The 16,485-nt window shown below is 38.7% G+C and overlaps 1 protein-coding gene across 2 annotated transcripts in view; it reads left to right on the forward strand.

The window, feature by feature from the left end:
* The first annotated feature begins 885 nt into the window (after positions 1–885).
* The window catches only part of tecpr2 (tectonin beta-propeller repeat containing 2), a 32,728-nt gene continuing 17,128 nt past the window's right edge, over positions 886–16,485 (forward strand). The window contains exons 1-12 of one of the 2 annotated variants that reach the window (XM_073869689.1): positions 886–900; positions 1,390–1,557; positions 2,177–2,432; positions 2,520–2,648; positions 4,920–5,051; positions 5,492–5,649; positions 5,798–6,104; positions 6,264–6,396; positions 8,469–8,936; positions 11,384–12,117; positions 12,298–12,481; positions 13,417–13,590. In XM_073869689.1, the coding sequence (XP_073725790.1) occupies positions 2,214–2,432; positions 2,520–2,648; positions 4,920–5,051; positions 5,492–5,649; positions 5,798–6,104; positions 6,264–6,396; positions 8,469–8,936; positions 11,384–12,117; positions 12,298–12,481; positions 13,417–13,590 (2,638 nt within the window). In that variant the 5' untranslated portion in view covers positions 886–900; positions 1,390–1,557; positions 2,177–2,213. Of the gene's footprint in view, positions 901–1,389; positions 1,558–2,176; positions 2,433–2,519; positions 2,649–4,919; positions 5,052–5,491; positions 5,650–5,797; positions 6,105–6,263; positions 6,397–8,468; positions 8,937–11,383; positions 12,118–12,297; positions 12,482–13,416; positions 13,591–16,485 lie in introns of those variants that run through there. The other variant, XM_055171517.2, reaches the window with a different exon arrangement.

The raw sequence follows: 16,485 nt of genomic DNA on the forward strand, positions 1-16,485 counted from the left end.
AGTAGGAAAAAAAATATTTTGAAAGTATTGTGATAAATGATGAAGAAAATATTTTGATAAATGATGGTAAGCACACAGTTGACAGTACCTATTAAAGTCCATCATATTTTTTATTCCTACTATGGAAGTCTATGGTCACTATCTGCTGTGTGTTTACCTTCATTTCTTAAAATATCTTCTTTTGTGTTCATCAGAAATAAGACATTTATACAGGTTTAGAACAACATGAGGATGAGTAAACGATGACAGAATTTTCATTTTAAAGTGAACTATCCTTTTAAAGGGCTAGTTCACCCAAAAAAATGAAAATTCTGTTATTTACTCACTCTTATGTTGTTGTTACAAACCTGTAAAAATTTCTTTGTTCTGATGAACACAAAGGAAGATAGTCTAAGGAATGTTTGTAACCAAACCGATCAGAAGCCCCCCTACTTCCATAAAAAAGAATACTATGTCAATCTGTTTGGTAAATGATGACAGAATTTTCATTTTTGGGTGAACTATCCCTTTAAGTTAGAAGAACATTGTGACTAATGATTAAAAAAAGCATTGATCCTGTTTGCCTATTATATGTTTGTGTTTTACCAGCAGGGTTAGTTACATAACATATGCAATGTTCTGCTTATTGCCATAGTGATCTGGAGTCCTTCTGGCACTAATGTGGTCTGTAAATATTTAGTCCTGTTTGTTTCATGTCAGATCCACTACTGTAAACCTACAGATGTTTTTATTCATTCTTGATAGCCTATTTAATGTACAATATGATAATATATTATAATACATATAATAATTAAACATTAGGTTAGGGTTAGACTGATGTTAGTGTATATTAGTTTTCCCTCATCAGATCAGATGAACCCAAAAAAAAAAAAAAAAAAAAATCACAAGGAATTACTTAAGGTAAGTTTAAATTTTAATCAAAATTATTTTTCATATTATTCACATTTACACATTGCAATGCTGCAAATTATCTTAAATTTTAGCCATTTTTTTGTTTATTTCTTTATTTGAATGAGAAACATGTTAACAGGATGAGTTATAACAATGAGCCAGTAGTAGTGATGAAAAGTGTGTCTGTTGTCCTACATTTACTTTTTAAACAACAAACTGAATTTACTAATATATTTTTATCATGAATTTATTGATACAAATAATATTAAGAGAAGAGCCATTTTTGTTATACTTCTAATGTTTTCTGGTGTCTTACATATTCAATATAAAGCAAACATGCATCAAAGTTTTTATTTTATTTTTAATTAGGCCTATTTGTTTTTTCCTATTTGTTGTATATTGCTTAACACGTTGTTATACCTCCATATATTGATCAGTAAGTAAATATTCTAATAATGAAAACACACATTTGTAGTGATTCGCTATGCCCTTCCGCAGCTGTAGGTGTCGCTATCGCCACGTGTCCGTTCCAACCCAAAGAGGCAGAAGAAAACACGAGACTGTCAACAAGAGCTTTACTGGCAGACAGCAGAAATGTCAACAAATCACCCTCATCCAAACTGTACAAACGTTCCATCTTCAGCATTAATGTGAATTTTTCCGGTGGTAAGTTTTGTAAAGTTTTCATTTTCGAGTGTAATAGTTTACCGCATAGACAAAGCTCGCTGACTTGAAAACCTACCCATCCATTTTGTAATCGACTTGCATTATGTTGTGCTAGTGGTCTTTGTTGATTTATTTCTAAGCAAACTTTTCTTTGAAATAGAAATTAAAAATATTTTTTTCTTTCGGAAAAAAAATAAGTTAACGTTACACTGACTGGAAAATAGCTGCTCATTGTTAGCCTGTAATGGCTAACTTACAAGTGAACATAAAATGATACTGTCCCGTCAGAGATAAACGTATTGAACACGGGGAAGCTTCTATAACATAGTGATTAATTGTGGAAGGATGCTCTGTGTTTTATATATAGTTTAAGGCGTCATTATGCCTAATATTAGCTTGTGGGTGGGTTCACTTGTTAGTTCACTATACAGATGTTAGATCCACCTTGGTTTTGTCTGTTACTAGATCACTGCAGTATGATAAAAGATCAGTATTACTGTAAAATGCGTTCGGATTTTCAACTTGACAGAATAAAACAATGAAAGATTAAGATAAAATTTGCAGAAGTTTTTTGATGAATAATGCATGAACTTTCTCTATTTGCCATCATCTGCCCTAGATTTTCATTAGTGGGAGCACAGATCCATAGGGTGATCATGGCCACCCATCCAGCACCGCTGCCCTTAAGGGAATTCTGCCCTCTTTACTACCTTCTCAATGCCATACCTGCTAAAGTCCAGAAAGGCTTTCGTTCTGTGCTGGTTTACTTGACCGCCTTGGACAGCAACACTGATTATATAGCGATTGGCAGCAGTATTGGAATGCTGTATCTGTACTGCAGGAGAGTAAGCCAGATGAATAAATACAACTTAGAGGTGAGATACTGCACTTACAGTCGATATGATCCATTTTTATTCCAGTGTTGTTTTGCACAATAAATCTGTTAAAATGTGTTTCATTAGGGAAAATGTGAAGCCATTACTGCCGTGAAGTTGCTGAGTTGTTTTGATGATCTTGTCGCTGTTGGGACCGCATCAGGCCGAGTTGCTTTCTTTCAGCTTGTGTCGCCATTGCCTGGCAGAAATAAACAGGTACTGTGGTGCTACATCTCAGAATAGAGGATTCACATATCAATAATGTGTCTTAAAGGGGACATATTATGAAAATCTGACTTTTTCCATGTTTAAGTGCTATAATTGGGTTCCCAGTGCTTCTATCAAACAAAAAAATATATAAAAAAGATCAACCCAGTAACTTAGTTTTAGTAAACCATTTTCTGTGAAAAAATAGGTCATTGAAATTTGGCTCCCCTTATGATGTCAAAAGGGGATAATATAATACCGCCCCTTAATCTGCACTATGAAATCCACGGCACTGTCATTTAGTGCAGAGATCAGCTCATATCCATTTAAAGGGACACACCCAAAATGTCACATTTTTGCTCACACCTACAAAGTGGCAATTTGAACATGTTATAATAATTCATCTGTTGGGTATTTTGAGCTAGAACTTCACATATGTACTCTGGGGAAACTAAAGATTTATTTTACATCTTAAAAAAGTTTTGTGAAATTTCCCCTCAAAGTCTCATAATCTAAACATGAGATTAGGAGCATTAAAGTTTAATTTCTCATGATTTTTTGACATGCTCTTATTAGGTCAGTATTAAAGATATCAAGATTGTATTTTCAAAAAATGTTCACATAATGTTCAGCAGGAGCAAACCAGACTTAGCAGTTATGTGTCTGAAACTGCCGAATGTAGCATCAGGGTGCGATTTCCTGGAGTATTACTGTCAGCGCTCCTGTGACAGTAGGCAACAGCGCATCTAGGTTATGTCATGAACCTGTTTTAATCCATGCCTGGATTTTCCAAATGTCGCCAAGCAACAATCGTCTATTTCAGCGCGAAAACACATTCCAAGCAGCATATCATCGTATTTTACAGGACCGTCACAAAACAAAACCAAGAAATATTACCAACAAGAATGAGACAGCAGAAACTACCATCACTGTGTGCTGTGCAGTAAAAGTAAACCTCACTCCCCAACCTCAAGAAGTACTTTACCAACAGACGTTAGAAATCATGGCCTTTAGCCTCCTTGATAGCGGGTTTGACTCTCATGCCAGACCAGAGTGATTTAAATCTCGCCCTGGGCGGGTGAAAGTAGGACTGGTTGCATTTCTACATATTTTATTTTAACAGTTACAAGAAATAGGTTAATACCCTGCATAATCAATAAAAGCATGTGGTTTATAATTTATGGGGGAAAAAAGGTGAAAACATACCCCCTTTGATTTTTTTGACAAATCGCACCCTGTGTAACATCTATTTACAGATATATCTATGGTCCAAGGTGGTGCGAAAGAGTGGAGGCGGGGACAAATGTGCATATTCATATCTATGATCCGAGCTGTGCGATTGAGTAAAGGCGGGGACTAATTCACATATTCGTAGATCCACGTATACCGAATGAGGCCAGCGTGTAGAGCTACATTCAAACTGAAGAAATTACTGTCACAGGAAAAACTTTTACATATGCTATTATGATGCTCAAAGACGTGATAAAATTATCGACCACAGGGGGAATTTAATCATATTTGAGACGCTCTACAATACATGCTACAAGAATGTTGAATTTTTTTAAAGGTGCAGTGTGTACATTTTAGAAGGTTCTTTTGAGAGCAATGCATTATAATACAGATAACTATGTTTGCAGTGTTGTGTAAAGACATTACAAAATCAACTGTATTTTTTTTAATCTAAATACATTGTGGGTCCCCTTACATCAGGGGTGTCCAAAGTCGATCCTGGAGGGCCGGTGTCTTGCAGAGTTTAGCTAAAACTTACCTCAACACACCTGCCTCGAAGTATCTAGTCAGCCTAGTAAGACCTTGATTAGATGGATCAGGTGTGTTTGATTAGGGTTGGAATAAAACTCTGCAGAGACACCGGCCCTCCAGGAGCAGGATTGGACAACCCTGCCTTACATGGAAGCCGCCATTTTGCGCCATCATGTTCCTACAGTAGCCCTAAACGGACAAACTGCTCTACAGAGCGGGTTTGTCATTACGTTGTCTCAGACGATGACGTGTTTGTCCTGTGCCCGCTACCGTAGCTTATCTATGTGCTTCAAAATGGAGGGGTACAATTCGCCACCTCACCACTAGATTCCGCTAAAATCTACACACTGCACCTTTAACATTTTTCATGTAACATTATTATCCACTGAATGGCTGTCTGTATCTGTTTTATGTTATCGATATTTAAAACCTGTAATGTGCATGTGTGAATGATCTGATTAAAGTGATGTACAGGGTACATGTGAGATGTTGTCACAATGTTTTATGGTCTTGTCACAGCTGAGACGGTTTGATGTGGTGGGTTTGCACAAAAGCACCATTACAGCCCTGGCATGGAGTGCGAATGGTATGAAGCTTTTCTCTGGTGATGAAAAGGGAAGGGTGGTCTACTCTGCTGTGGATTTGGACCAGGTAAGCCTAAATCCTTTTTTTAAATATTCCTGATTTTTGCAATTTTATGGGTGAGGGATTGTAGCTGACCTAGGGCTTACTCACACTATCCAATATGAACCACACCCACGCATGTTTGACCCCTAATGCCTCGTTAGTTTAAGTAGTGTGATCACTTGGAACAGAAAGTGAGACATCAGTCATTCAACATTATCTGCCTCCATAAAAACCTTATGACGTTACATGAAAATGTCTAAGCGGTATAAACAATAGATCGACCAACCCTTGACTGACTCAAAATTAAAAGCCACAACTGTTACAATCCAATGAGAAAAGCGTCCAAACATGTGGGGGAGTCGGGATATACAGATATCCAAGATATCCCAGACATCCAGATTCGGCCGCTCAAGTCTTGATTTTTTTTACATCTGATGGGTTCATTTGTGTTTTTATTTTTGTAGGGAGTGTGTAACCCAGTTGTTCTCTTTGAGGAGACTTCAGCGATTGTTCAGTTGGAGTATAGTCAGAAAGTACTTCTCGTTTCGTCCTATCAGCGCTCAATGCTGTTTTACACGCAGGAACAGTCGCATCAGCAGCTGGGCACCAAACCACGAAAAAGGTACAAACCCTCTCAATCCCTGATATGATTCTTGGAGTAGCAGTGTTCATCGAATTTTCCTTCCATTAGTTCATTAGTAATTGAGTCAACTACACATTCTCATCTCACTTTTGCTGATACTTGACTTTTTTGAATCTCTTTTTAAAAGCAATGGAAAGTTTGGTGCCTGCTTCCAGCCAGCATTGTGCAAACAGAGCGATCTAGTGGTCTATGCAGCCAGGCCGGGGTTGCGCCTGTGGAGGACGGATGTGCGTGGGCGTGTGGGGGAAACCCACGTCCTGAAGCCCCTTTTTAATCAGGAGGTCCCTCAGTTTGAGCTGTTTCCACGTTCTGGGCCTGCGGGAGGATATAGACCTTCAGAAAGACAGCTGGGATTGGTCAGCTGTTTCCTGAAAGATGGCTGGGTCCTCAGCTGGAACGAATACAGTGTTTATGTCGTGGACTGTACCAATCAGGTATAAAGCACTTTTTGGTTTTGGGAACTTGATCCTGTGTTTAAAATATATTCAGCTTGTCTACAATAGATATGAGTGATTTTCTACTTAACTGATATATGATCTGAATGTTGTCAATGCCAATGTAATTTCAGCTTTTGTTTCCTATCTCATTCAAAGGTTATTATTGGTGGCCTGGAAAGCAGTGGGGATATTGTGTCTGTGTCATGCACTGACAATGAAATCTTCATTCTGAAAGGCGATCGGGACATTTTGAGGATCTCTAATAGCCCGGAAGGATTGATTTCCAACTGTGAGTTGCATAACTGATATCATAATGGCGGTTTAGTCGTGCATTCTGCTTCATCAGCAGGACTGAGATATTAAGGGATAGGAGGAAGCTTGATTTGCCCTTTGCACTATAATGACTGCAACTTAGTCATGCGGCAGTGGTTGTGTTTCTCTTTCCATCTTTCTCTATTCGTTATTTGTCTATCAACTTTGATGACATGGCATTTAATTCTTAGCAGTTATGTGACTCTGTCTGTGAGTATATGAGGAGTTCAGATGCAAAACCCTCTAAGTGCTTTTGACATGTCAACATTTTTTATCAGACTCCTATTTTTAGGTTCAGTTATTTCACTTTAATGGCAATAAATTGGTTATTAGTCTGTAATTGAAATGCCTTATTTTCACAAATGTCACTTTAGTCATTTCATTGGTATTTAAAGCAACATGCCGACTTTTGGTGAATTTAGCTTATTTACCGTATCCCCCAAGTTAGATAAGTCCATACATACCTTTTTCATCTCTGTGCATGTCGTAACTCGGCTGATGCACTCACCGGTAGCCTAGCTTAGCATGAAGACTGGAAGTTAATGGCTCCAGCTAGTGTACTGCTCCGAATTAGTGACAAAATAACGGCAACATTTTCCAATTTATATGTTGTGATTTGTATAGTCACAGCGTGTACAAATAACAAGGTCATATGAGACACAGCCATCTTTTAACCGTATACATACTGGGAGCTATATTCTCAGAAGGCGAAGCACTTATTGGGAGCAGTATGCTAGCTGGAGCCATTTACTTCCAGTCTTTGTGCTAAGCTAGGCTAGGGTGGGTGCGTCATACAGAATTATGGCACTCACGGGGATATAAAAGGTATGTATGGACTTATTTAACTCTGGGGGATACGGTGAATAAGCGAAATTCCCAAAAAGTCGGCGTGTTCATTAAAGGTCCCATTTTTTTCTGTGTTTTTTAAGCTTTGATTGTGTTTACAGTGCACAATATAACGTGTTCATGTTTCACGTGTAAAAAAACGGTAGTATCTGTATACGGCTGTTTTCACTGTCCTTAAAACGGGCTGATGTCTTCCTCGTTCTATGAAGTCCCTCGTTCAGAAATAGGTATTGAGTTCTGATTGTGTAGTTTGTTTAGTGTGTTGTGATAGCAACTTAGCTTGCCGTTAGCTTAGCTGGCGACTGACATATTCCTGTAGACGGAGTTTAGTCAAAAAACTGTTCTACTGATGTCATTAAAGCAGGAAGTAGAGGGCTGTAGTCCAAACCGTCCGTTTGCTTTGAAAGAAAATATATCGCCTGGCAGTGAACTTTGAGCTTTATCATTTTCCAGGTATTATTTATGCAATTATAGCAACATTACACACTAACTAGGGTTTAAAGAATGGGATCAGAAAGAATGTGACCTTTAACAAATGTGTCTTTCGCTGCAAAACCCTCTAAGTGCATGCAAGCTATTTTGGCAAAAACTTCCACTTCTAAAAAAAATCCACTTCTTTGGACAAGACATAGTTGCATAATCGCTAAAGATTCAAATAGAAACATTGCAAATGATGAAAGTCAAAAATGAAAAAAAACTGAACTGTACAATAGGGGGGCGCTGTGATCCATGTAACTGCCACATTCAGGTTGTATTCATGTCCAAGTACTCACAAGGGAAAAAAGTTTAATTGTGATCCACAGTCGTTTCACGCGCCGTCGTTCATTCAATTCATCTACCGTGCACGTAGAGGACTTTGCTGAAAAATTGACTTGCCGTTTAACGGATTCTGCCAACACGGCAGTATTTCTGAATGGCCTGAGGCTGGGATTAAGTGGATTTGAAGCAAAAGTATTTGATGAACATATAATACATGTCGAGAGCTACGGTTGATATCAGAGGTGCCATTTAGTGGGTTGTCCATCTGAGCTCCTCACATACTTCCTTGTCTTTTAACCCTTTCCCCATCAGCATGTTTAAAAAGTTACCTCGAGATAACTCGTCAATGGCGGGGAAAGAGTTAAAAAAACTCATGTTTTTACACTTTGTTATATCATACAAAAACATTTGTCATCTTTCTGTTTTTCTGATTATCTTTCTCAGTATTAGACCCCTCCAACCGTTTCACCTCCCCTCTTTCAACACCCACTATTCTGCTGCCACCTAATGGTGCCGTGGAGACAGCTCAGCCGATCAGAACCATGCCCATCATTACAGAACAGGAGACTCAAGCCAATCCCTGCTCGGAGGAGGCACGTGAGGGGGTTGAGGAGTCAGAGGAGGTGCGAGAGGAGCAGCAGTCTGTGGAGTTTACTCATGGGGTTGAGGCTCTGGAGGTGGCAGAGGACATGGAGGAGCAGCAGCGGGTCAGCCTGGGTACGTTGGACTCCCGCAGTCGTAGCAGCTCCATCACGTCGTGGGAGAGCACGCCTGGCCTGTTCACCGCCACCGAGGCCGAAACTTCGGAGCTCTCCTCCAGCCGATACAGTACCATCACAGAAGAGGACTTCAAGCAGGAGCTGGTGGTCAAGGCCATCAAGCTGAAAAAGAAAGGCAAGAGGAGAAGACATGGTAAGGGGGGCTTTGGATTTTTAAGATAATGCAGTTTACTTACAATAGCTTTTGTCAATGGTTAACGCTAATAGTTATGTTCAATTGAGGGGTGAGTGATAATTTGTCAGCCGGTAGAGATTTTGGACTATCGTCTCTATCAAGGTTATCCGCCCACGTTAAATTGCTGTGCACGTGTTTACAAAAACGTAACGTTTGTAAACGTATTTAAGCACCAGAGTTTTAAGTCAAGTGATTGTAAGCCATTAAAACACTGCTCATTGAGATCATGAGCATTTCTGCCGCTTTATTGGTCTTAAATACACGCGTCAAAATTTCCTTCTTTGCAAGTATCCTCATAAACACGGTCATTTAGGTCTTAAAAGAAAGTAAACAGCTGAAAAAGAAAATGAATCTGTAACAGTATATTGGATTCGGACTTTGGTCTTAAAAGGGAAGTTACCTAATTTTGCTCCTGTCTGTCACTCACTGTCACTTGACTAAATCACTTTTCTACCATTTATACATTATTATTTATTATCCTTATTTCTTCACTGAGCTTGAGTTTTGTTCGTTTTTTGTCTTCTTTTTTCATGCTTGTATCTGTTTTTTTATATTGGTAACAAGAATTATGAAAATTCAGTGGTATTAAAGATTTCAATAACATAAAAACCATATTAAAATAAAAAATACAGTGATATAAGATTTTTGTCTATTGCCCACCACTAGTTCAATTAATTTAATGCAGGTTAAAGAAATAGTTCACCCAAAAATTTTAATCTGCCCATATTTTATTCACCATCAAGCCATCCTAGGTGTATATGAATTTCTTCCTTCAGCCGAACAAATCAGTTGTATTAGATAATATATTTGCCCTTCCCACCTTTATAATGGCTTTGGATAGTGCCCCATTTTTAAAGCTCCAAAAACCGTGTCCATTCATCAAATACTAATCTATATAGTTATTAAATGTCTTCCTATGGATTATTTTTGAAAAATGGATGTGCTTTTTGTAAGGTATATTGTATAGGCTGCCTGTAAAGTACATTATTTCGTCAATTACCCTGATATTTACCTCGTAAGTAAGGTAAGGAACATTAAAGGCGGGGTGCATGATTTTTGAAACACTTTGGAAATGGGAGTCTGGCCGAGTACCAAAACACACTTGTAGCCAATCAGCAGTAAGGGGCGTTTCTACTAACCAACATTGTTGCCTGGGTTGCGTATGTGTGGGACGGGTCTATCATGAGAAGGTCCAGATTCTATTGGGGTAGGGGCATGTTTGTTTAGGTGATTTCAAATATCAACATTGGCTTTCAAACATTGTGCACTCCGCCTTTAAAGGAATAGTCTACTCATTTTCAATATTAAAATATGTTATTACCTTAACTAAGAATTGTTGATACATCCCTCTATCATCTGTGTGCGTGCATGAAAGCGCTGGAGCGCGCTGCGACGCTTCGATACCATTTAGCTTAGCCCCATTCATTCAATGGTACCATTTAGCTTAGCCCCATTCATTCAATGGTACCATTTAGAGATGAAGTTAGAAATGACCGGGCACATCAACGTTTTTCCTATTTAAGACGAGTAGTTATACGAGCGGGTTTGGTGGTACAAAATAAAACGTAGCGCTTTTCTAAGCGGATTTAAAAGAGGAACTATATTTTATGGCGTAATAGCACTTTTGGGAGTACTTCAACTCGGCGCAGTAACACCCTCCCTCTCCCATTATGAGAGTGAGAAGGGGAGCGGACTTTTCAGGCGAGTCGAAGTACTCCCAAAAGTGCTATTACGCCATAAAATATAGTTCCTCTTTTAAATCCGCTTAGAAAAGCGCTACGTTTTATTTTGTACCACCAAACTTGCTCGTATAACTACTCGTCTTAAATAGGAAAAACGTTGATGTGTTTGGTCACTTCTAACTTTATCTCTAAATGGTACCATTGAATGAATGGGGCTAAGCTAAATGCTATCGAAGCGTCCCAGCGCGCTCCAGCGCTTACGTGCACGCACACTGATGATAGAGGGATGTATCAACAATTCTTAGTTAAGGTAATAACATATTTTAATATTGAAAATGAGTATACTATTCCTTTAACTATTGATTTGAAATATTGTATTTGCTCATTTTTAACAAATGAGACCTTCCGCAAATAAAACCCATTTACTTTCTGTTTAAATATACGACAAGACGTCAAATGTCACAATCACACTATTTGGTCATATATGTTATTAAAAGACATTTTTTAATGTGTAATATTAAACTGTACCTGTCAAAATGATTAGCAGCATCTGGGTTACTGTGTGTTATTAGTTTTGAGCAGTTTTAGTAACTAGTAAGTTTTAGTTTAGAGTATGATGATGATATGGGAGAATATGGGTTCTCTTGGAAACGAACCCGCAACTGTTTGCGCTTCTTACGCAAAAACAGGTAACAATCTTTTTTTCTCCTCGTGGTTCTGTAGAGAGCGGGAACCGTGTAAATGAGCGCAGCAGCTGGTCGGAGAGCATGCTCAGTCAGGACGGCCCAGGCAGTGATGTTCTCAACACTCCCATGAGTGAGCCTCCTTCTGACCGTACCAGCCTCCTGTGCAGCAGCCTCGACCTCCACAGTGCAGACTCACCCGACCATGAGGGCTCCATTGGTGGAGAAAGTTCCAATGACTTCATCCTCCAAAGCCCTCCAAAACCCTCACAAAACCACAAACAAGAGCCTGATCAGGGTCCAAATAACCAAAGCCTAGAGACACACCCTCCTTGTCCTACATCACTTCCTTTACAAAACATGGAGTGTCAGGGATACTGCGAAAACGTGGACGTGTTTGAGGAACCCGAGCCCCAGGTTGCGGCCACGCCTGACGTGGACATGCTCCTGGAATGTACGTTCTCGTACATGCAGGCAGCTGATGAACAGGACGTAATGGAGGACCACATGAAGGAGGTTGTCCCGCTGGAAGATTCTGAGCAACGCACCACAGACAGTTTAAATGGAGACTTCAACTTGGACTTGTCTTACGATCCAATTAGACCCCTGGGTTACTCGCCTGAACCCGAGCCAACGCCCTCTAGTGACGAGGAGGACATCTATGCCCACGTGCCATCTAGCACTAGTCTGGGAGACGGACTTAATGCTCTGAGTTTGCAAGCCTTGACGGCAAAGCAGAACGAAGATGATGAGGTGCACCTTAAAGCTGACCAGGTTAGAAACATGATGCATTAGGAGTAGAGATTACACAATAAATAAATTCAAGCACTTGCTGTAGCTTTTTTAAGTTATACATAATAATAATAATGTAATAAATTGGTAATAACATGACTGTTTTAGAATTTTGTGTTTTAGAATCTTTCTCTTAGTATATGTTTTATGTTTGTTTTAAAGTTGGCTGAAAGCTGGATGGGTTATAGTGGTCCTAGCTGTGGCATCCTCAGTCTAGTTGTGACGGACAGATATATCTGGTGTCTAGACTTTAAAGGGGGACTTTACTGCAGCGGGCTTCCAAATGGAGGTTTAAACTGGCTAAAGTTTGAGGAAAACGTCCATCAGGTTGCTCTGTCTCAGTCAGGTAAGGACAGGATTAGCCCAGATACTTTGAAAGTTTGTGAATCTGGGGGGAAAAAATTCAAGACCCTGGGAAGTTTTTGAAAATATGCATATATAGATACAGGTCACTAAAAAGTGCTTGAATCTATTTTATGCAAGAAGTTTTCTGGAAAAAAAACATTCATATTATTCTCTGTGTAGTGTAGGATAATATCATAAAAATTCTAGACTTTTTAAGCACACGTGCTAAACTGTTGGCTTTAAATGCTTATATCTTCTGTATATATAAGCGAATGTTGATTCATACCAAAATGCTTTTTTGCATAGTTGGACACATGAAAACGTCTCGCGTTACGTATGTAACTGTTGTTCCCTAAGAAGAGAACGAGACGCTGCGTCTCCCTTGCCATACTTCCTGCGTCCCTGTAACGCCGTCTTTGGCAATATTTCAGATAGCAATATACTTCCTGGCTCCCGCGTTACCCTGTCTTTGTCGTTAAGCCTCACCATTGGTTGAATTTTATATACACATTCAGAAGCACTTACCCCTGCAGGCGTCCCCAAAGTGTCACCGCAGTGACGCAGCGCAAGTTCCCTCAAAAGGGAACTGTAACAATGTATATTAAAAAGTAACACGATAGTGTAAGGTCTTGTCAAAAATTTAAATCAATGAGTGAAATCAAATTGATGCTCATAATCTCAAAATTGGATTGAGACTTAAGCCTGGATTTTACAGAGATGGTCTCAAATAAACACACACCAGCTCATCAAACAAACTCTATGAATGGTCCAATCCTGGTATTTCTGCATTTAAAAAAAGTCTGGTAGATGTGAGCACGATTAAGGTAGCAACCGGTCACACTTTTTTCAAAAAACTATTAACAACAATGCTTTATCTAATTTAAAACTTGCCATTTGAAAATGTTTGGTTTCACTCTGAGTAACATGTTTTTCTAGGATCATTGCTGTGGAAAGTAGAGCAGAAGACAATGACTGCTTATGCTTGTGGGAAGGTCTCCATAAAGGGAAAGAGACACTGGTACAAAGCCCTGGATGACACAACGTTTGTGGCACTTGGTGATGATACAGCGTGGATCATTCGCACCAACGGAGACCTTTACCTACAGACAGGTTTGAGAGAATTAGCATATTATAAGACTTCACACTATAATACCCGATTCTTTCTTAAAGATGCGATGTGTAACTTTTAGAAGGATCTCTTAACAAAAATGTAGTGTAATATAGACAACTATATTATCAGTGGCCTGTAAAGACCTTATGAACTGCTGTTTTTATTACCTTAGAATGAGACGATTTTATCTACATACACCGCAGGTGTCCTTACGGTACATACACATGGGGTGTAAGCGTTGACACTTGGCGGAAGGCGTGTCTGAAGCTTGGCCAACAGCCAATCACAGTGGCCGCTTGGTCTTCTTGCATAAACGTTATTAGCTGGCTCTGCACTAGGTTATTTGCATAAGGCAATCTGATTGGCTGACGCATGTGGTGGTGCTTGAAAAGTTGAGAAATGTTTAATTAATGCCGCGGGCAGAGGCAGTGACGCGACGACAATGGATCCACAATTCAGTTTGGCAACGCATGATGTCACCCATACAAAGTAAATGGGAAGCGTTAACTCTTACGGCGCATTCACACAGGGCATAAGCGTTAACGCTTAACGGAAGGCTTGTCTGAACGTGGCCAACAGCCAATTACAGTGGCCGCTACACATGCTTCGTTCTTCCATAAACGTAATTGGCTGGCTCTGCCTAAGTTATTTGCATAAGGCGATCTGATTGGCTGACGCATGCGTTACCGCTTGAAAAGTTGAGAAATGTTCAACTTCTGCCGCGAACAACGGCACTGACGCGGCACCGACGGATCCACAATTCAGTTCGGCAACGCATAACGTCACCCATTAAAAGTGAATGGGAAGCGTTAACGCTTACGCCCTGTGTGAATGCGCTGTTACGTGTTAATGTACCGTTACATTGAAGTCGCCATTACTTTCCGCCATGTTTTTACAGTAGCCCTAAGCGGACAAACTGCTGTGTAGAGCGCGTTTTGTTACTACTTTGTCTCACATGATGGCATATTTGTCCTGTGGCGGCTACCGTAGCTTCACTATGTGTTTTTAAAAGGGAGGAGTGAGCTGTGGACTGAGCCGTTGGTTGCGTTGCAATTCATACTCTCAGGGCTTAATGCTGCTAAAAATCTACACAGTGGACATTTTAAGCCCTTATAAACTTTATTCAAACTCCGAAAATTTACTTTTGTCCTCTTGTGGCCTTTCTGATTAACCCAGCACCCCTTCAACTGTCAGTCTGCTGCAAGTAATGAAACGCCTACTTTTCTGTATCCATTCAATTCATGGTGGAAACACAAGCCACGCCCACTAATTTCCTTGTGTGATTTTCCATTTCCTTGTGTGATTTTCCAAATCATTTCCACTCGGAAATGATTTGGGGGGGCCATTCTCATTAAATACGCAAATACATTAATTTGAATGTAGCTGCACGGCAAGTACGCTCAAATAAAGAGTGACGCGGATGCAGCTCCCTATTTTATTCAAGCACGGCAGTGCCGCAGCCAGTTCAAAATATTTCAACTTTTCAGAATGCCGCGTTGAAAACACTTTGGAAAGAAGGAAAGGAAGCACCGTGATCATGTTTTCTGCATGGTTTTGGATGCTAAATTTGTGGAACGGGTCAATAACGTGACGTTAATTATTTTGTGTCTGTATGGATAAATTAAATGTAAAAGGGTAAAAATTTCAAAATAAATTTGCTGATTACTTGCATACATTTTTTCCCCCCTAAAATTTCTGTTTTAAATTTCATTTTGAAAGAATATTTGGGGATAATTGCAAAAATGTCAATGTGGTGTAACTGGTATTTTTTAAAATAAAAAAATATAAATATATTCTTAAAAAAATCTGCAATTAAATATAATTATCTAGTTTAATGTAATATGATCATTTGTAAAAGATTATTAAGAAAACAGAGCTGTTCAGAATATGTTAGGACAAATATTACAAAAACGCATTAAAATTTACATTTAGAAATAACTAATAAAATTATATTTTAAAATGATTTTTTTATGATTACGCTTATATGACATCAAGGTGGATAAAATATTTAATATTTCTCATTCTTTGGCGCAATTGGCGGTTTTACCAATTTTACACTTTCAGGTCCATTCAGTCTTAACTTTTATAAAAATTGTGCAAATGTAATTCTTTATTGCATAAAATTAACATAAATACACTATGTGCATTGAATAAAACCTGATGCATGCTTTTAAAACGTATTTAATTTCTCATCTTGCCAAACCGTTTTTGTCACTGACCCGAACACAAAAAAAGGGTTTTAGAGAAAGTCATACAGGTCTAAACAATATCAGGGTGAGAATCATCAACATAATCATTAATTTGGGTGAATTATTATAAATTACTTTTACAAAAAAACTCATAGTTTAGTTGGGTTTTGTGTTTTTGTTAAGTATTTTTATGTCCTGGTTGATATAACTGTAAGGTAAGATGCACATAGGCAAAGTTTTGCTTTTGTGTTTGGGGGGCACATATAAGCAAACAAGGGGACTGCTATATTTGAGATTAGCAAGACAGTTAAATTTCTTGTTTTTAAATATGGTTTAAATAAATTAAAACTAGGTTAGCCTTAACTTACCTATTAAAATTGTAAGATTAGACCAAAAATATGAATTATTATATTTCAATAATAGCTCAGACAAAATCATAATTGGTTCTTTTTTTACCACCTATTTTTTACCACTAGGTGGTGCTGTAAGTACTTGCTACCCAGTCTTTTGTGTTAGAAAGATAAACTGATAACAATAACAAAATCAGAAGCCATAATTTGCATGCCGTTTGTATGTTCATTGTTTTACAAAGTGCTTTCCAGGATTTGTCACAGATTTTTCTTTACTCTAAAGTAATGTGACTTTATCTAGGCTCAGTTTAGTTCTTTTTTTTAAAAGGGATAGTTCACCCCCCCAAAAAATTGT

This window comes from Misgurnus anguillicaudatus, chromosome 7 (genome assembly GCF_027580225.2).
Source record: "Misgurnus anguillicaudatus chromosome 7, ASM2758022v2, whole genome shotgun sequence".
In the NCBI taxonomy this organism is placed as follows: domain Eukaryota; kingdom Metazoa; phylum Chordata; class Actinopteri; order Cypriniformes; family Cobitidae; genus Misgurnus; species Misgurnus anguillicaudatus.